The sequence below is a fragment of the Abramis brama genome (assembly GCF_963993115.1).
Source record: "Abramis brama genome assembly, chromosome: 1".
Taxonomy (NCBI): Eukaryota; Metazoa; Chordata; class Actinopteri; order Cypriniformes; family Leuciscidae; genus Abramis; species Abramis brama.
The window spans coordinates 15,704,155-15,725,163 of record NC_139963.1 but is presented as its reverse complement, the minus strand read 5'-3'; the positions used below and the strand labels follow the sequence as shown (position 1 = coordinate 15,725,163).

Genomic DNA, 21,009 nt, shown 5'->3' with positions numbered 1-21,009 from the left:
GTGACCCTGGATCACAAAACCATGTCGCACGCGTATATTTGTGGCAATTGCCAATGATACATTGTATGGGTCAAAATTATCGTTTTTTCTTTCATGCCAAAAATCATTAGGATATTAAGTAACGATCATGATCCATGAAGATATTTTGTAAATTTCCAACTGTAAATATATAAAACATTTATTTTTGTGAGTGAATGCAGCACAATCGCCAACATAAATGCACAACTTTAAAGGCAATTTTCTCAGTGTTTCGATTTTTTTGCACCCTCAGATTTCAGGTTTTCAAATGTTGTATCTCTATCCCTATCCTAGCAAACCATAGATCAATGGAAAGCTTATTTATTCAGCTTTCAGATTATGTATAAATCTCAATTTAAAAAAAATGGCCCATGTGACTGGTTTTGAGGTCCAGGGTCAAAGTCTTATGTTATCTAATACTCTATATTTAACACCCATGTCGCATTGAGAATGTGTGTTTTTGGTGCAGGTGCCTCTGGACCGGGGCAGACCTCCGCCCGAGCCCTTCATTGACCTCAGCTGTGGAGGCTGGGACATGAGCCCTGAGAAGCACATTCACCTGTGGGCCGTGTCCCAACAAGGGAAGGTTTGTGCAAAGGAATATGCCTGGTTTAACACAAGTCATGCGCAATGTTGCTGACTCCACAGAATATAATGTACATAACTATACTATATACACTACCATTCAAAAGTCTGAGGTCAGTAAGGTTTTTTTGGAAAGAAATTAATTCTTTTATTCAGCAAGGACAAAAAAGTGACATTTATAATGTTACAGAAGATTTCTATTTCCAATAAATGCTGTTTTTTACTTTCTACTCATGAAACAATCCTGAAAAAAATCACGGTTTCCACAGAAATAAGAAGCAACACAACTGTTTTTAACACTGATAATAATCAGAAATGTTTCTTGAGCATCAAATCATCATATCAGAATGATTTCTGAAGGATCATGTGACACTAAAGACCAGAGTAATGAAGCTGAAAATTCAGCTTTGATCACAGGAATAAAATACATTTTACAATATATTAACCTAAAAAAAAAAAGCAGCTAGTTAATAGTGAGAATTGGATCCTAAACTAAAGTGTTACCAAAACTCTTTAATCAGTGATGCTGTTGTGTTGTGGTTGCATTGCCGATTTCTGACCACTAGAGGTCGCTGCTGTCCTGTGATTCAGTGTGTTCAAAGGCTGTTGCTTTAGACGTGTTGATCCACTGTTATAGTATTTATTAATACAGTTTAAGTTTTAGTCATTTTCTTGTGCTTTTTGTGATTTAATTGTTTTTTTAAATATTTCTATTAAACTTTAATTTATTTAATAATAAAGCCAATTAATATATTAAATATATTTATTTATTTATATTTTTCAGTTTTTGTTTTAGCAATTTTATTGCTGAAACTGAAACATTATTTCAGTTAGTTGCCAGAGCAATATTTCTAATTTTAGTTTATTTTGCTTTAGTTTTTCATCTAATATTTTGTATGTTGTTTTATCTCGGCTTTATATCAATCAACAGAAACGATTTATACTAGTTTGAGGGTACGTTTACGCGACAACGATATGCTTAAAATGGAGACGTTTTTCCTTTGAGTTTTCCGCGTACAGACGACACCATTTTCAAAACAATCCCCATTCACACGGATCAGCAAAAACGACTAAAGACGCTGTATTCTGCTGCCAGGCCATTAGATGGCGATGAAACACTGTAGCCTTTTTTTTCTTTTTTTTCTTTTTTTTTTTTTTATGAAAAATTATTGTACATGTATATGAATACATCAGTAAACATGTCACAGGAACTTACGAGGGAAGGGGAGGGAGGAGGTATCAATAAGTCAGTTCATATCAAGCTTGTGTAGTAAAGAGTTCATCATAGAAAGAAAGAAGCATCATGTTTTTCTTGTTGTTAATTCTTCGAAGCGTGGATAAGAGGTACTGGAATTCAATGAGAAGCATTTTAAATATAGGTTTTTCTTTTTTAAATTTCTGTTTAAAAAAAAGTATAAAAAAATTGGTAACAAATTCAATACATTTCTGTTTGTGTGTAAAATAAAAAACAATATCTCTTTTTGTAAAAGTGTAAGAATTATCAAGAAAACCAAGGTGATTAGATAACATCAACCAGAAATTACGTACAACATCACATTCATAGAAAACATGCAAAATGGATTCATCATCTTTGTCACACAATGAGCATTTTTGGCTAATGTCCATGTATTTGGAGAGCAATAGATTACAGGGGTATATTTTGTGAAGTATTTTAAAGTTTTTTTTTGTTTTGTTTTTTGAAACACTATAGCCTGAACACGTAATACGCATGTGCATGACGTCATCGTCTACAGAGATTCACGTTTTTGTTGTTTACATGACACCGTTTCGGTTTTAAGCATATCGTTGTCACGTAAACGTACATTACCCTTTGAAACCCGTTTTCATCCAGCCAAAGCACCGTTGTCTTGTAAGTCAAACGAATGGCCAAAACGCATAAAAAGTTTTACGTTTTCAGTTGAAAACGGTGTCGTGTAAACAGCCCTCAGTTCACCTGTTTGCAGTTGCAGGGCAGTTTTGTGACCACTAGAGCTCACTGCTCTTCTGTGACGTGCTCTTTATATTTTGAGCTCAGCCAACACCTCCTTATGGATTAACCACTTGCTCACAAGAATCTGAACAATTTCCCTGCCTAGTGGTTAATTTAAACACTCGCTGAATGTTTTGTCATGTTTATGATGTGTTAAAATTCTATTCCTGCCACCATACAGATCTCAGGTGTGTGTGTGTGTGCGTGTATCTCTACACAGCTGTGGTCCCGCACAGGCATCAGGCAGCAGAACCCGGAGGGGACACGATGGGAGCCCGTCCAGGTTCCCCGAGAGGTGGCACAGGTCAGCGCCGGCCCGAAAGACCTGCTTTGGGCCGTTCTCTGGGATGGACAACTGCTGGCCAGGACGGGCATCAGTAAAGACTGTCCTAAAGGTCTGACACTAACAGATTTATTCCTGTCCTTTGAATTCACACATACAGAATGCAGAACATACAGTACACGCTTTGAATGACATCTATTTACAGTCAAACTGTGATCATGGTCAGGGTCATGTCAATAGCATGAAAGAGGTATGAACACACAGAGGCCCTAAAGAGCATGTAAGACACTTGCGCCACAGTTAAAAATGTTTGAATGTCATCGCAGACAAACATGTGAAATCCGCACGTCGGTAAATTAGGGAATGAACTTGCACTCCCGGGGGGTGGTTCAGCGAAAAGAGGAGGCGTGTTCCGGCGCAAACATTCCCTGGTGCTATTTTGCAGTTTCAGAAAACAATTGTTATTCAGATGCTATTTTAAGGGCGCATGCTTGGCCATAATGTAGCGTGTGCACAACGCGCATACACTTTGCTTCTCTCATCTACACAGACGCAGCAGTTGCCATTTTTGCAAATCATACATAATTAGAGGGAAAAATATTAACACACGAGGGAAATCATTGTTGTGTTCATGAAGATGTGAAAAAATAGGCATAAATCTAGCTTACACATTTACCCAAATTATTATACGCCTGTTTAACCGAAGCTAATTTGGGTGGGTCTCTCCATCCCCAACGTCACTACTCTGTGTTTTACGGCCCTGACGAGAACGTTGCTCTCCTCGGCTGTGAACCACTCCTGGCGTGCGCCTGGCAAATCCGCCGTTATAATAGCAATCCGCCATGGAACAAGCGCGCCTGCTCTTAAAGGGAATGTGAGATATCGCTCTGATTGGTTTATGTCACGTTACGCCCAAACCACACCTATGAATAATGAAGCTACTTCAGACCAACCCATTTTAGATTTGCGTCGGGCGCAAGAGTCATTTATCCCGCCAGTATAATAGCAACAGCGCCCAAGACCCGCCCACAAGTTACTTGCGTTTCGCATTTGACACTTGCGTTTCAGATCGTTAAAATAGGGCCCATTGTCTTTGAATCAGCTGGTGATTTTTAGTGGACGTATGAAGTCAGTCCTAAAGTTCACACAGGTGTCAAGGATCACATTAATTATCAACATGATCAACTAATGCTTGACAACTGCAAAGTGTCTCAGTACTTTTTGTCTTTGTTTTGTAGTGCATCTATTGAAACCTAACATAATACAGTAACTTTTAGTGTAGCTTAATAGTCCAGACTCGTTTGAGGTCAACTGTGCCTGAAACTACACTCGAGAAAAAGAAGTGTGCTTAATTGTATTAGATGTGCACTTGTAGTGTACTTCAAATCCTAAAAGTATATTTTTAAAAACTACTTGCAGATAATATAATAGTAATGAAACCAAAGGCCACTTGAAGAGAGACACTTTCATGACGGTTTCTTAGCACACTTATGTAGACTTTAAAAAAAAAAGTGCACTTTGTAATAATGTCAAACTTTTAAAGTACATTTTAAGTCATGTCAACATTTTAAGTCAAGTACATGTTTTGAAAATGTGTCATGCACATAAGCAGTGCACTTATTTTGATGTGTTGACCAACACACTAAATCACATGTGAAGTACTTGATTATAATTTTAACTGTAGTGTGTTATTCAATTATACATTAAAACTTAATTGCAACTTCATTATATAATTATAAATATATTTAAATACATGACATAAAAGTTCTAATAGAAACGACATGAGTATAATTGAATGTTTGTCAGTACATTCAGCAGTAACTTTAACCGTATTTCAAAGACAATAGAAATATATAAAGATAGACTTTATATACATATAAAGATGTGTTTCATTCCTACTTAAGTGGGTCAAAAAAGCACTCTTGAGTTCAGCTAATTAATTCAGTTTGCACTTACCTACATTCTTTTAAAGTATATTATTTCCATAATAAGTACTCTGTTTAAAAGTATGCTGAGGTGTACTTCTTTTACACAAGGGTATGTCGAGCATCTGTGTTGAAGTCTAATCTTCAACGGAGAGGTTTGCATGTTTTCAGGCTCATCGTGGGATCTAGTTGAGTCTCCAAGTCAGAAAGGAGCCGTTCATGTTGCAGTGGGCGTCGGTGTCGTTTGGGCCGTTACTAAGGACAACAAAGTAAGACGATATTTAATGCTCTGTACACCGCTTCGCCTTGACATTAATATTGCGGCTATGGGTTTCGCACATTCATTTAGTGCTGTTAATTTAAAGGATTACTGTAAGAAATTCTAAAAATTATGTAATAATTATTTTCTTGCCATCAGAGTAATTGTGCAACTTCACTGTCCATTTTCATCTAAAAATGGAGTAGAAATGACCCAGATGATACCTGGATGCCTCATCATGTGACAGTGTAGCATATTACTGAAATGTTTATTGTTGCATAAAGAGTTCAGTGTGTGTGTGTGTGTGTGTGTGTGATAGGTCTGGTTCAGGAGGGGTGTGAATTCCCACAATCCCACTGGCTCAGGCTGGATCAGCATTGGTGGCGAGATGGTGATGCTCAGCGTGGGGCCCAGTGACCAGGTGAGATGAGTGGAGTATCATATTATACTGCCATACAGTCTAACAATAAACACACTCACTGTAGAGCAGTTTTCTGCCAGGTGGTCCGTATACTGTAACATGTAAACATGTAAACTGACATCATGTAAGGGGGCCTTTGAATTTTGTCTTTGACATTGGGGGCCTTAAAGTCCCCCTGTGGTGAAAATCAAGTTTTTAATGTTCTTTATATGTCTATGTGGTGTTTTTAATGTGCTTTAAGACAAAACATGTGCAAAGTCAACACCATTGCTGAGTATTTTTTGTATTGTCTCAAAAACACGGTTTGAAATCGCTGGTGTTTCTGACGTCACAATCTACCTTGTAACCAATCAGATCAACGTGTGATCGTCAACGAGTGGATCTCTGAGCTGGTGTGAGTGAGTGGAGGCGGGGCTCATTTGCATATTCATAGAACCGCGTATACTAAATGAGGCAAAGGTGTAGAGTTACATTCAAGCTATTTTAAGACATGAAGAATTTTTTTCAAAGAAAAAACATTTAAATATGTCATTTTGGTGATCAAAGATACGTTTTAAGTGATAGAATTATTGACAAATATATATAGGGGGACTTTAAGGCTGTGTTCACACTTAAACGAACCCTGGCGATTGCTCTGTTAAGGCTCCGATATACTCACTGCGAAGTCCTTTTTCGTTCTTCGTTTTGGGATAAACTCTGGTGAGATTTGACTGATATAAGATTGCAACACAGACCAAAGACATCTTAACGAACCAAAAACAGGATGTGATGTCACTGTCCACCAGGTGAAAATCAAAAGTCATATCAGTGTGCAAAAAGTGCATGGCAAGATAAGTTTAATAGTTAGGGTTCTGGGTTTGTTCAAATCATTTGCCGTTAGTATCAGCGATAATAATAGTGATCTTTTCCTTTGCAAACTTCACTAACAAGTGATGAATCAATCTGGATAGAGTTCATTGCACTCACACCATGCTTTAATCACTGTTGCTGATATCATATTTCATCTGGTGATATTGTAATAAAATCATTTTCTCCTGTGTGGACAACTCTAGGGGTCCCAGTACTTGCCCTTGGGGGACGCCCAACTGCTGTGGGCCGGGAGGGGGGGCAGACAGTTCTGGTTACACTCCTGTTCTCACATGAAGCTTCGAGGATTAACCATCATTAGATCCTCAGACCAATATGTGTACACAGCACAAAAGCCCGACTGTATTCACTGTCCATGTTATACGCACAAACACCCATCGTCCAATCAGCTTCTCCAGCTCACACTGGCTCCTCCTTCCCGCCCGGACAGGAATGTAAGGGCTGGTGGAGTTGGGTGTCCGTGGGTGTTGATTACTAGAGCCACTGAGTCTCAGTGTGGAGTTTGCAAGCGATGCAAACCTTCTCTCTGCATCTCTCTCTCTCTCTCTGTAACTTGACCCTTAGACCGCCTGGCTCAACCCAGCCATATATATACACCTCCAATTCTTTCACCCGCGCACAGCCATATGGGAGCGTCTAATTTGAGTTTGGCCACACTCCGCCATTCCATACTTCACATTTCATTACTAACCGCTTGGACCGTGTGTTCAGCTCAGCTGGGACGCTCAAATTTTGAACCTGTTCCTCAATTTGACTTAATCAGAAACAATAGCCTGTCTATGAGAGCTATGTCAGCACATAAAAAGAAAAGATTAGAAGATTATCTCATAACATGATGATTTTCTGATGCCAACTTCATTATAATGCAGTTGATTTTATTATATTGTGTATTATTGAGATGGGTCTCTGCGATCGTATATTTATAATAACCCTAATATCCAGTTGTCAGATCCTCTCCGAACTTCCAATGTAAACACGGCCATTCAAAAGCTTTGTGTGAATCTAAGTGTGTGAATCAGTGTGAAGTTACTAAAATAGAGGCTTTTAAGGAAACTTTTAATGTTTAGAGGATACATGAGACATGATTTTGTCCCAAATGTTTTGATATCTCAGCTTGAAGAAGATATGTAAAAACACAGAAAAGAGACTGCTGTTGATGTGATGTGATGTGTATATATATAAAATCTATATTTTATGTGTGTTTTTCTGTGACGCAGGTTTGGGGTGTTGGCAGCGATGACCGGACCGTGTATTTTCGTCATGGCGTGACAGACACAGAGGTCACCGGAAGGTCATGGGTCGCAGTGTCGGCCCAGCTTGAAAGCAGCAAAAGCATAAATCATTCCAGGTAGTGGAAAAACACTGTACAGAACAGTGATACCCGACATGGTCTATTTAAATAGGGTCCAGAGGTTTTGGTGTTGATGAAGGGTCACTTGAGCTTTATTGATGGGGCACTAGTCCAGCAGGATCCTTATGTTTCACGTCCGTCCAGCAGATGGCGCTGTGCCTGTCAGTGCTCTGAATGGCTCTGTGTCTTTCCCAGTGTCCGTGTGCACGGTGATGCCGGTGTGTTCGGTGGAGATGTCACCGCTCCTTCCCAGGGATCTGTTCTGGGCTGTGATGACACGGACATCCCGAAGCCACGTGTTCCCAAGATCACGAGTGACAGCTTTATCTCTGCGCTGGTGTCGGATCGCTCCGCTCCACTACACGACCTAACAGTGCCTCCCAATGTACCTGAGGGAGACCAGGTGGCCGGCCAAGAGTCCGGTTCCTCTGTCCCGACACCATGGAGCAATGTAGACCTGGAGGAGATGAAGGCCTCGGCTCCCAGGAGCTCCGTGGCCACGTATCCCATCGAGCTCCAGCACAACACGGTAGAGCAGGAGGACACGCCGCCCTGGGCCTGGGTAACCGGTGGAGGATGTGACATCCATTCCAGATCACATGTCGACTGGTTTAACACCTCAGGTGCAACCCAGTTAAAGGGATAGTTCATCATTTACTCACCCTCATGTCATTCCCAACACTTCACTTGAAGCCTCTATGTATAATGCATTATAGGTATTGATGTTGGCTGACGCGTTATATCTTTTCATAAATAATTGTAACAAAAGTTCAAATGCATTTTAATATTTGCAGAATTCTTTTGAAATTGGTTGTTTTAATGCATTACACTTTTCTAAAGGTGTAACAATGCGATTCATGAGATCATACAATGCATTACAGGGCATAATTAATACTTTTATAATGCGTTGTATATATAAAGACTTTAAGTAAAGTGTAACCGGTTTGTCAGAATGTGCAAATGTCTGAATTGACCGAGGCTGCCAAGATTAAAGACAACTTAAAAGTATCATAAAAGCAGTTTATTCACAATATTCAGTTTCACAATGGTATATATTCAAGAGGGCCGCATCAAAACGGGTGACATTAATGATGCCATACAGCACAGGTTCTCATGCGTCTCATAATCGATCATGTGCCACATTTGAATATGAACATGAAATAGACATGAGAGATAAGGAATTTGACATTCGATTTTAATGGCTTAATTTTATATTCATAATGTTTTGGGGATAAAGGCCATTGCAGAAATGGTTAGTAATGGCCTTGACTGGTAAAAAATCATCACACTGCACAACATTCACGGTCAATATTGTTGCACATTTAAGATCTGTTTTGAATTCTGAGAGTTGAAATATTGAGCTTACCAGGGACAATGCACATCCCCATTAAAACATTTTTTGAAAGAAACTATTTTATCCAGCATTAGTGTCGGCCCAGATTCGGGCTACATCTGGCATGTGTTGTACCAGATGTGGGCCGGATCTGGGCCGACACTATGTTGCTGTCTGGGAATGCATCACTCTGATCAAAAATGGCAGTAAAGATTTATAATGTTACAAAAGCTTTTTGTTTCAAAGAAATGCAGGGGTTTTTTTGTGCACTTTCTTATTCATCAAAGAATCCTGAAAAAAAAATGATCATGGTTTCCACAGAAATATTGCACAGCACAACTGCTTTCAACACTGATAATAATCAGAAATGTTTCTTAAGCATCAAATCATCATATTAGAATGATTTCTGTAGGATCATGTGACACTGAAGACTGGAGTAATGATGCTGAAAATTCAGCTTTGATCACAGGAATAAATTACATTTGAAAATACATTACAATAGAAAACTTTTTAAAATTCTAATAATATTTCACAATATTACTGTTTTTACTGTATTTTTGATCAAACAAATGCATCTTTGTTGAGCATAAGAGATGTCTTCCAAAACATTAAATAATCTTTTGAACGGTAGTGTATGTGTAAACAGGGTGAATGATGTCACTCCCTCAATTATATATAAAATAAAAAAGAAAGCAAAGAAATTGGCAGGGAGGTTTGGTGATATAAAAGCAAGTCTCTACTGTGTTTGATTCTCTCAGATACCGGGCCGCTCTCTCCAGCCATCACCCCTGCCCTCGGTGCTCCACACACAGACACACACACAGAACCAGGAGCCGCCGTGGAGAAGGTACTGCACTGTGAGCGGCACATGGGAGAATAAGTCAATGGTGGATCTCAAATCATGTTCTATGTGTGTGTGTGTGTGTGTGTGTGTCAGTCCGTGCGTGTGACGACAGGTCGTATGTGTTGGTGGAGGGACTGGCCTCCTCATGAGTGGGAGGATGTCAGCGTGACACTGGAGCAGGTCACCGGTGCCGGAGCTCAGACAGGAGACATACTTTACCTCTACTACACTCAACACCTGGAGAAGAAGGTAACACACCGGGAGCCGAGTGCCCTTGTTATTACTACAAAGTGCACTTTTTTAAAGTCTGCCTCTGGTGCTCTTCGCATGTCTATATTTTAATTTGATAATGTTTTTGGTAATACTTTATTTCGATAGTCCACTTTAGACATTCTACTAACTATAAGTAACTTTGCAACTACATGTCAACTAACTGGCATTAGAGTATTAGTAGACTGTATGCTAACACTTTATTTTGATGGTCCCCCAGCAGATATTCTGCTGACTATAAGTAACTTGGCAACTACAAGTCAAAAAAGTCTACTCATACTCTAATGAGAGTTAGTTGACATGTAGTTGAAAAGTTATTTATAGTTAGTAGAATGTCTAAAGTGGACTATCGAAATAAATTGGAACCATGTTTTTTTATTTAATATTTGATGGTGCTAAATTATATTTACACTGTATTTAAAACCCATTTATTCACTTTTCGAGAACAGACCTGAAATTTAAATTTCCAACTTAAACTGTCGTAAATCTTGAATGCTTTAGAGCACAGAATTGAGTTTGATCACTTTTTAAAGACGACACTTGGCAAATTATTGCTGAAGTGAAAAAAGTTTTAAAAAAAATTACATTTATTATTAAAAATGCACAAAAATACTATTTCAAAAACACATTTTACTCTAAAACTGCAAGAAAATCAAAGCCAATCTAAACAAGTTGTGTTCCAAATTTGAGCTTGATATCTCAAAAAATATGGCCGCAGTACCAAACGTCTCCACTAGATGAAATTCGTCTCCCATTCATTTCCAATGCCGTCATTTTTGACTGCGAGGAGCACAAGTGTGACCATTTAACCTTTTCAAATAATGTCCATACATTTTTGTGTGTGTTTACATAGCAAGTGCCAAAACTTTTACCAAGTTTTGTAACATTCCGATCAAGTAAAAAAACTAAACGTAAATTTTTTCGACCAAAGAACACCAGATTTTTTTCTTTTTTTTTTACAATTGTTTTTTTCAATTAAACATTCAAGATTTGAAGTACACTACAATTCAGTAAAGTTAAATGCACTTCTTTTTCACATGTGTGTGTAGTATATCAACAGACACATGTTGACTACATTTTTAAAAGAAGAGTTCAAAAGCAAAATTAAATGATTACAGTTTGTGGACTCTTTCAGTGAATGTCATTTCAAATGAAGATCCAAATTTGTTTGTGTTGTTGAAGATATGAGACTGTAATTTAATTTCATGATTGTCCTGATGTGTGTGTCAGTATCTGTATGCTGTGATAAAGGAGGTGACGGCCCTGGTGCCCGTGTTGAGGGACTCTCTGTACACTGTGGCGGTGTACACAGCAGAGAGGACCAGGCAGAGAAGCCCCATCTTACTGGCAACTCCGTCACAACAAGACTTCAGTACCTGGGTAAAAAGCCCTTATGATCAGCACATTTGGATAAAAAAGGATCTCTATGACATAAAACACACACATCTTACCAGCCATGATCCAGTATTTGCATAATCTTCTTTAAAGTGCCCCTATTATGCTATTTTAAAGGTTCATAATTTTGATTTGGAGGTTTTCTACAATAGGTTTACATGCAAGGTCAAAAAACACATTATAAGATACATTGCAGCATCACAGAGTCTGAAACAGTTTGATAAAGGATTCAGTCTCTCTAAACCTCTCCTTCCTGAGAGCCTCCTCTGTTGTGATTGGTCTACTCTGCTTTAATTGGTCAGATGACCCAGTCTGTTGTGATTGGTCTACTCTGCTCTAATTGGTTAGATGACCCAGTCAGTTGTGATTGGTCTACTCTGCTCTGATTGGTCAGGTGACCCAGTCTGTTGTGAATGGTCTACTCTGCTCTAATTGGTCAGGTGACCCAGTCTGTTGTAATTGGTCTACTCTGCTCTGATTGGTCAGATGGCTCAGTCTGTTGTGAATGGTCTACTCTGCTCTAATTGGTCAGGTGACCCAGTCTGTTGTAATTGGTCTACTCTGCTCTAATTGGTCAGATGGCTCAGTCTGTTGTGATTGGTCTACTCTGCTCTGATTGGTCAGATGGCTCAGTCTGTTGTGATTGGTCTACTCTGCTCTGATTGGTCAGATGGCTCAGTCTGTTGTGAATGGTCTACTCTGCTCTGATTGGTCAGATGGTCCAGTCTGTTGTGATTGGTCTACTCTGCTCTGATTGGTCAGATGGCTCAGTCTGTTGTGATTGGTCTACTCTGCTCTGATTGGTCAGATGACCCAGTCTGTTGTGAATGGTCTACTCTGCTCTGATTGGTCAGATGGCCCAGTCTGTTGTGATTGGTCTACTCTGCTCTGATTGGTCAGGTGACCCAGTCTGTTGTGATTGGTCTACTCTGCTCTAATTGGTCAGGTGACCCAGTCTGTTGTAATTGGTCTACTCTGCTCTAATTGGTCAGGTGACCCAGTCTGTTGTGATTGGTCTACTCTGCTCTAATTGGTCAGGTGACCCAGTCTGTTGTGACTGGTCTACTCTGCTCTAATTGGTTAGATGACCCAGTCAGTTGTGATTGGTCTACTCTGCTCTGATTGGTCAGGATTGGTCAGGTGACCCAGTCTGTTGTGATTGGTCTGCTGTGCTCTGATTGGTCAGGGCTGTGTTCAGCCCCGATAAAAAGTTGCAAAACGTTTTTTAAACGGAAACGGTGGTGCGTTGAACACCCTGTTCTGATGACACAAGAGTTGCAACTATGGCAGCTGAAAAGGCCATTCTTTGTGTTCTTGTTGAAGAATTTTCAGAGCCTGATGAAATCGATATAAATACGTGTTTAATACTGCAAAATACGCTCAATGTTACAGTCACTGCCCTTGCCATCCATAATAAAAGAGAATATCCCAATCGAGTGAACGTGAAGGGATTTGTGGAAACTGTGGTTCCTAATTATTGTGATCCAATCCAACATTTGCCTCACATTTCAGGATGAAAAGACAAACATTTCAGATGAAGGATAATCCACTTCTTACCTCCGAGACTGTGTTATGATCTATATGACATTATTTTTATTGTGAGTATTAGGCTTATCATTATTGCTGATCACTGTTGATATGCTATATTTTTACTATAAAACTCTTACGACTAACATGTCTTCTAATATATTCAATTGTTGCGTATACCGAGCTGCAGCGGACACATTTGTAAACGACTTTACTTGGACCCATTGTGCGAGCTGTCTCTTTAATACCGCCGAGGTACCGCCGAGGTACATTACTATATCTGAATTTCAGCTCTGGATCTTCTTCAGCACTTGATACACAGTGATACGAACAGTAACAATGGCATCTGTTTTTCCTTATCAATTTGAGCGCGAGTCCTCAACCTTTGGAAGTACATAAAAGTGGATTTTCTTTGGCAGCGCAGAAAAAAGCATCTTCTCGACATGTCGACAACACAAACCAAACTCTTCTAGGCCTCAGCTACAGCTACAGTGTTTGAGAGTCGAAGTAGACGTCTTGCAGACCTTTTTCATTCACAAACCGCTATATTACACACTGCATGAAAGGTTGCATCCCAAAAAGCATAATAGCCACACTATAACAACAAATACATTCTTCTCATGTAGAACATATGTCTGCCCAAAATCAAAAGACTTTTTTTTTTTTATATTTGCACAAAGAAAATGAGATTTCAAGAGCAACAGCGTGTTTTTGTGTGTGATCTTTGCAGCTGTCTCTGTTGAACAAGTCGTGTTGTGAGTCCAGAGGTCTTGGAGACCATCCATCCAAACAGGCGCTGTGGGCTGTGACATGTAAAGGTGATGTCATGGTGCATGAGCCGTCACCCAGCCTGGAGGCCCCGGCGCAGTACTTGCCCTGCGATCACATGTAAGAACCTCCCCATCTGTCTGTCTATATCTCTGTTCTAAACCTAGTTAACTGCTTCACTGTCTGCGGTCTTCTACATCGACAGCACCTTCACATGCCGCTCAAGCAAAGCACACAGGAGACTCGACTCACAATTGATTTCTATAGAGTTTGGCATTAGCATGTTGCTAAGCTAACAACACAATATTCTAGAAAGCTTGTAGCACACACAAATATTGGGCACAATAGTTCATTTTAAAGTAGATTGAACTATGTTTTTATGAATAGATGTACGACTTTTCTATACACTCCGCCTGCCATCTCCTTTCAACGCACTGCATTGTGGGATTAGGTGCAATCCTGTCTTTCAGTTTGGCCAGAGGTGTCTTATAAGCAGTTTTGGGGAAGCTACTTTGAAACTAGCTAAGCTACATTTTTTCAAACAAGTAATTCACTAAACTACAAGTTACTAAGAAAGTAGCTTTTTCATTTTTTTAAATGATTCAAGAGGGCAATGTATTTTTATGAAACTATAAGATTATATAATTTATAACTTAAACAGAGCAATATTTCTCTGGTTCTGTGTGGTTTTGAATGAATACATATGTATGAGGGTGACAACTATGAACTTGATCTTATACATTTACACTTAAGAAAACTAAAAAGAGAGTCAAAAACATAGTGATGAACAGAAGCAATTAACTATATTAAATATAGTACAAATATTCGATTAAAAGACAAAATATTGCACAGGGGTTTCTGTGAAGAGACTTGAATCAGTGCATTGTTTCTAAACGTATATTGACATGAATCTATTCAATGAAACAAATCAGACTCTACATATGAAAGAGGACAATTTAGCTTGCTTGACTAAAACTGTGTGCAATACAGTATGACAATAAAAACAGCAATGTACGGCACATGTAACGTTTGGTCATTAAAACCATTATTTTATTTTAATTATACTTCAAGTTTTTATTAAGTAAAGTAAAATGACGTTGAAGCATATTTTCCAAGTATACTTTATGTAGTAAGTACACTAATATCAGTGCACTCGTAGTCTACTATTTCAACAATTCTTGGGACTAAATTAACCCACTTTTAGTTTATAAATGTATAATTTTAAGCATACTTCAAGTGCAATAGTTTACATCTAAGTTGTTGTTTTTTTGCATTGCAACTATAATAGTGAACTTATAGGTATGCTGCTATTTTATTAGCTATATCCCAACTAAGTTCCAAGAACGTTTTGCTAATAATCAGATTAATTTATGAAATGAGTGAAATTAATGAATTTTCAAATGTTTTAAAAAACGTTTTTCTTGGTTCTGTGAAAATTAAGGAAACATTCCATTTCATCCAAATTTGCAAACAGTAAATAGTCAGTTCCTCCCAAACACGCCTAAATCGCTGTCCAGATAGGCAGCTCACTAGGTTTTGAGCTGGAGTTTCATAATTTCATAATTTAAGCTTGCATGTCACCCAACTGTTTGATTTGGTTTGGTGTGTGTGAATGTGTGTTTGTCATTGTAATGTGTGTGTGTTGTTGGGCTTGGCATGCTTCATGTGTCTGTCCGCGTACCTGCTGTGGGCTCAGGTTCTGGCGGCAGGTTCCTGCTCATCTGCTGTGTGTGGAGTCTAGCAGTCTGGGTGTGGTGTGGGGCATCGGTCACGATCACACAGCCTGGGTCTACACAGGGGCCGGCAGGGGACCATCGGCTCCGGGTAAACATGCACCCTAACCCTATCCCTGCATGCGGCTAACCCTGTCTCTCTCACTAACCTACGTCCAGTTCTGATGCCCAGCCAGACAGCAACATAGGCCCCATGGTTCAAGTGACCCAATTCCGATATTTTTCCTATGACCGGCGAATGTGTAAGCAGGGAAAAACCACATGGATTCTGATATTCTCAGATCGGCTTCAGGCCTCACTCATATGTGGAAATAAATCTGATATGAATCGGATAGGTGCATTTGCGTCTGCCATGTAAGCAGACAAATCGGATATTCCCCAATAAATGCGAGTCGTACGTCATTAAAAAAGGGGCGTCAACTCAGGTGGACACCAACTGCGATCACATGACTTATTAATGGCGCGATGGAGGACGAATAAGGCTCAACACAATGGAGTAATGTGTAGGTTGCATGTCTTTTGAGCCTTTGGGGTGAAGAGACAGTGCAGGCAAAAATAGAAAATAGTGCGGAAAGCAAAACACTGGATAATCATTTTGTCTGCATCCATTGCATATTGCGCTGTTTTACTTCCTTTTCCGGGTCAGAACGTTTACATTGGGTTGTTTCGGCAGTGTATAGTGTAAATGTAAATATCGGATACGGGTCACTTTTAAAAGATGATGTAAGCGGGTCGTCCAAAAAATCGGATATAGTCAGCAAATCGGAATTGGGCATCAAGACCTGCAGTGTAAATGCAGCCATAGTGTCGGCCCAGATCCGGCCCACATCTGGTACGTGGATTCAATGCGTGCCAGATGTGGGCCGGATCTGGGCCGACACTATGTTGCTGTCTGGGCAGCAAACAAATATATGTTCTAAGAATGTCTTGCTAACGTTTCCATTAAGTTATATGAATGTTATTTTTTGAATGTCCTCTGAACGTTTAAAACTGTCTTGTTTATGTGAACATTCCATTTTGCAAACATTTTCGGAATGTTTCGGAATGTTCAGAGTATATTCAAAAATAACGTCCAACGAAAATTAGATGAACTAAAACGCTTCAAGAAAAAAAACATTCCATGAATATATAATAATGTTTTTGTGCTAATGTTTTGAGAACATTATTAAAGACAAGATTGCTTCGAACTAACATTCTATTAATGTTACTTAGATAACTTTGCGAGAACATTGTCAGAATGTTAGCCAACATTCAGAGAACGTTGTCCCTGTTAGCTGGGTGAGCATATGCTGTGTTTTGGATGCTGGTGTGCTGATGTTCCCATTGCCGGAGCACCAGTTAGACCAGTACCGAACCAGTATAAACCAGCCTGGACCAGGATGTAGTTCTTGCTGGTCTAAGCTGTACCTTGCATCAGGATGGGATATTCAGTATATACTAGGGGTGTAACAAGACCCTCATGTCACGATTCAATACATATCCCGATACTCACGATACAATATTTTTGCGATACTCCAAGACATATGATAAAAGGTTAACAAAAAAATTACCTTTGATTAAAATGCTAAATTTGGGTAAATGCTAAATTACACACAGTAATTATTTTGGGTGAACTATCCATGATACATACTGTTGCATTTTTGTATTGCGATATATTGTTACAACCCTGGTATATAGAATTACATTCAAAACATAGTCACTGATCTTCCCAGTCATCTTTAACCTTCCCAAAACATTGGGTCCTCATTCCATAACTACTCGTATTTATATGCACTGGAAAACTTCTCTCAGAAAAGTTCCTCCTAATTCACAACTCTTGCATATACACATCAATTTGTACGGAGACGGGACGTGGTGGTGGAAAAAAATATGAGATGGGAGAAGAAAAAATAATAAGTAAATGTTTTTGCGTTCGTTTCTCAGGGGAATGCAAAACATTTTTGAGCGAACGCAAAAATATATATATCCATAATTTATTCTTAACCTTATTCTAATGTTAACGAATATGCAATTTTATAGTTGAGCAACTATATGACCGAGGTTAGTAATCTACATAATACACGCCCAAACATATAATCTCCATATAAGGGCTTTTCTGACCTCTCCTTTAAAGCCTTTCATTTCTAAAACTATTAAATTATGGAATTATTTTGGTAATTGAAATAACGCTGCAATAAAATAAAAATAGCAATTTTAAAGGGACATCTTAAACTTAAAACTTACCTAACAAACATAGAAATTTTGCCTAGTAAAATGATCAAAACAATGCATTAAACAAAACAAAAACGAATAAAAATGAAAAAAGCACATAAAATTAACAATACTTAAAATTAAAATGTAAATATAAAAATAAAAGCTAAATTCAGAATATTAATAAATACTATAATAGTATATAAATAATACGAAAATTGCATTTTCAATATGTCAATATGTTTCCATTAAGAAATACTGTAACAGTATTTCATTATATACTGTATATATGTATAATTACAATAAAATGTTACATGTTTATGTTTATATTACCTACATTTTCTGTAAATTTAGAATAAATTGTCATTTTAAAAAAAAAAAATTTTTTTAATGAAAACACTGTATCATTTGATTCCATGCTCAAATCCGTGCGTATGCACAGTTGGTGAATGTGAACCAGTGTTTTCTTATTTTCCCAATTGTACTTTCATTTCAAATAAGACATGATTTCAGTCTAGATCAGCATGTCAAGTGTTTATTTGAAAGAACAGTTGCGTCTGCCTGATGTTTGAATCTGTCGGATTTCAGGAAATGAAGTAAGTGATGTGAGGAGCGTGTGCATCTACGAGAACCAGCGCTGGAACCCGATGACGGGATACACAGACAAGTGAGTGTAGTGTAACAGAGCTGATGTGTGTTTGTTTAAAGCAAACGCTCAGTGTGTGCTCTCTTCCTCAGGGGTCTTCCCACAGATCGCTACATGTGGAGCGACTCGTCAGGTCTGAGAGAGTGCACTAAAGACAACACCAGCACTCCCTCACCTCAGTGGACATGGGTACAAAACCACAGCCTTCTGCTTCCTGTAGCATTTATAGTGCAGTGCACGTTTGTGTCTTTGCAATATTATTTTGTCTGTGAATGATTTCTACATCTCGTGCTCACAGGTCTCTGATTGGGCCGTAGACTACAGTGTCCCGGGAGGGACAGATAAAGAGGGCTGGCAGTACGCTGCAGATTTCCATGTGTATGTTGATTTTTGGATATATTAATGAACGGTAGCTAGACGTTTTTATTTCAAACTAATATATGTTTTTTATGTACATACAGGACCTTTCACGGTTATAAGACAATAAAGGATTTTGTGCGGCGCAGAAGGTGGGCTCGGTGAGTTCACATTTTTGCTGATTTTGACCATTTTGATACATTTACATTAACATTTTTAGCAACATTTTATTTCTGTTTCTTTCTAATGTTGGGCAAAAAATTAAACCACAAATTCGCACAGCAGCCCCTATGGAAGCCCATTTCTGCCACACAAGAAAAAAAATACTGCTTTTGAAAAACATAATTATGACAAAAAAAGTCAAAATTATGACTGTCTTAATTTTGACTTTTGAAGTAAGAATTTTTGTCATAATTATGAAGTCAAAATTATGACAAAAAGTCATAATTATGACATACAGTATAAACCATCCAAAATTATGTCATTATGAGATAAAAAATCACAATGATGACTAGAAATTCCAAATTATTACATGCTAGGTTGGAATTATAACCTTATAGTCAAAATTATGACATACCAAGTTGAATTATAACTTAAAAAGTTATAATCATTACATTAAAAAGTCTAAATGACATAAAAAGTCAAAATTATGACATAAAAATCCAAAATTATGACTGAAAGTTAAAATGGACATACTAGAATTTATAACTTTAAAGTCAAAATGATGACATGAAAAAGTCAAAATTATGACAAAAATTCAAAATTCCTACTTCAAATATCAAAATTATGACAGCCATAATTATATTAAGTCGAAATTAAAACAAAAATTCTAAATGATGAATTAGACATAATTACATCGCACAGCATGCTTAATGGAGTAGCTAATGGGGATCTAAATAATAAACAATAAACATCAAAAAGTCAAAACAATGACACCAAGTCATAATTATGAGATAAAAAGTTGAAATTATGTTAAAAGTATAATTATGAGTCATATTTTTTACTTTTTAATCTCAAGTAACTTGTCATAATTTCGACTTTGCATCTAATTTATGCCATAATTATGACTTTTTATTTCATAATAATGACTTGGTATGTGATAATTTCTGCTTTTTATGTGATAATTTTGACTTTGTATGTCATCGTTTTGACTTTGAATGTCATAATTTTGAGTTTTTATCCCATAATTATGACTATTTATGTCATTCTGGTTCACCAGAGTGTGTCAGAATTGTGCTGTGTTATAAGAAAGGAGAGTTGTTGTCTCTCACAGGAGGTGTGAGATCAGCCTCACGGGCCCCTGGCAGAAGGTTCCCCCGATCCCTCTGACTGACGTCACCGTCCTGCCGTGTCTGGCTCAGAGCGGCCTGGAGCAGATTCCTGTGTGGGCCATCAGTGAGAAGGGGGATGTGCTGTGCCGTCTGGGAGTCACTGCAGAGAACCCGGCTGTGAGCACCAAACACACACACACACAAAACACTTCACCAACATTTCATTTCATTTGAAACGGTGACCTCAAGAAACACCAGGCCCAAAGTAATCACCAAATCCCCAATGGCGCAAGTCCCAGAAAAGTAAAGCCTGGTTGTATCAGTTAGTTTTAGTGTGCCTTGTAAATATTTAACTGAGCATACACACAGTATGAAGAGAATGCATATATCTGCTGTAGTATCCTACAGTAGACATGATTGTAAAGTTATTAAACACAAAACTCTCATCTCAACCCAGACAGCAACGTAGTGTCGGCCCAGATCCGGCCCACATCTGGTACATGTGGATTCAACAAGTACCAGATGTGGGCCGGATCTGGGCCAAAACTATGTTGCTGTCTGGGAATTTATTACATCAGTATTCAGAGAGTGAATATGGCTCTGTCTGTTCTCATGTTGAGTTGTAGTGTCCTCTAACCTCAGACTCTGTCTCAGCACAGGGCGACTCCTGGCTCCACGTGGGGACAGACCAGCCCTTCAAGTCCATCTGTATAGGAGGAGGACACCAGGTGTGGGCCATCGCCAGGGACGGGGCCGTCTTCTACCGGGGCTCTGTGTCCGCACTCAATCCAGCTGGTGAGAAGCAGCAGCCCAATCCCCATTTCAACCAGGGAATGATGATTGACATCCGACAATATGTCAAATACTTTCCGATTTCAACAACTTGTGATGAATGTGATACTGTGTGCTTTGAAATCAGACCTGTGACATTTTGAAAAAGTACTTTTTATAAGTTGTGGTTACAAGTTAAGACATG

The 21,009-nt window shown here is 38.6% G+C and overlaps 1 protein-coding gene across 1 annotated transcript in view; it reads left to right on the top strand.

Annotated features, from left to right (window-relative positions):
• tecpr1b (tectonin beta-propeller repeat containing 1b) overlaps nucleotides 1-21,009 on the top strand; it is a 30,622-nt gene that overhangs the window by 6,025 nt on the left and 3,588 nt on the right. The window contains exons 5-21 of the mRNA XM_084120072.1: nucleotides 488-604; nucleotides 2,814-2,988; nucleotides 4,973-5,070; nucleotides 5,380-5,481; nucleotides 7,566-7,696; nucleotides 7,895-8,322; nucleotides 9,791-9,879; nucleotides 9,970-10,125; nucleotides 11,377-11,526; nucleotides 13,799-13,956; nucleotides 15,533-15,660; nucleotides 18,348-18,426; nucleotides 18,498-18,594; nucleotides 18,704-18,783; nucleotides 18,867-18,923; nucleotides 20,036-20,210; nucleotides 20,693-20,828. Coding sequence (XP_083976198.1) covers nucleotides 488-604; nucleotides 2,814-2,988; nucleotides 4,973-5,070; nucleotides 5,380-5,481; nucleotides 7,566-7,696; nucleotides 7,895-8,322; nucleotides 9,791-9,879; nucleotides 9,970-10,125; nucleotides 11,377-11,526; nucleotides 13,799-13,956; nucleotides 15,533-15,660; nucleotides 18,348-18,426; nucleotides 18,498-18,594; nucleotides 18,704-18,783; nucleotides 18,867-18,923; nucleotides 20,036-20,210; nucleotides 20,693-20,828 — 2,356 coding nt within the window. The remainder of the gene's footprint in view (nucleotides 1-487; nucleotides 605-2,813; nucleotides 2,989-4,972; nucleotides 5,071-5,379; nucleotides 5,482-7,565; nucleotides 7,697-7,894; nucleotides 8,323-9,790; nucleotides 9,880-9,969; nucleotides 10,126-11,376; nucleotides 11,527-13,798; nucleotides 13,957-15,532; nucleotides 15,661-18,347; nucleotides 18,427-18,497; nucleotides 18,595-18,703; nucleotides 18,784-18,866; nucleotides 18,924-20,035; nucleotides 20,211-20,692; nucleotides 20,829-21,009) is intronic.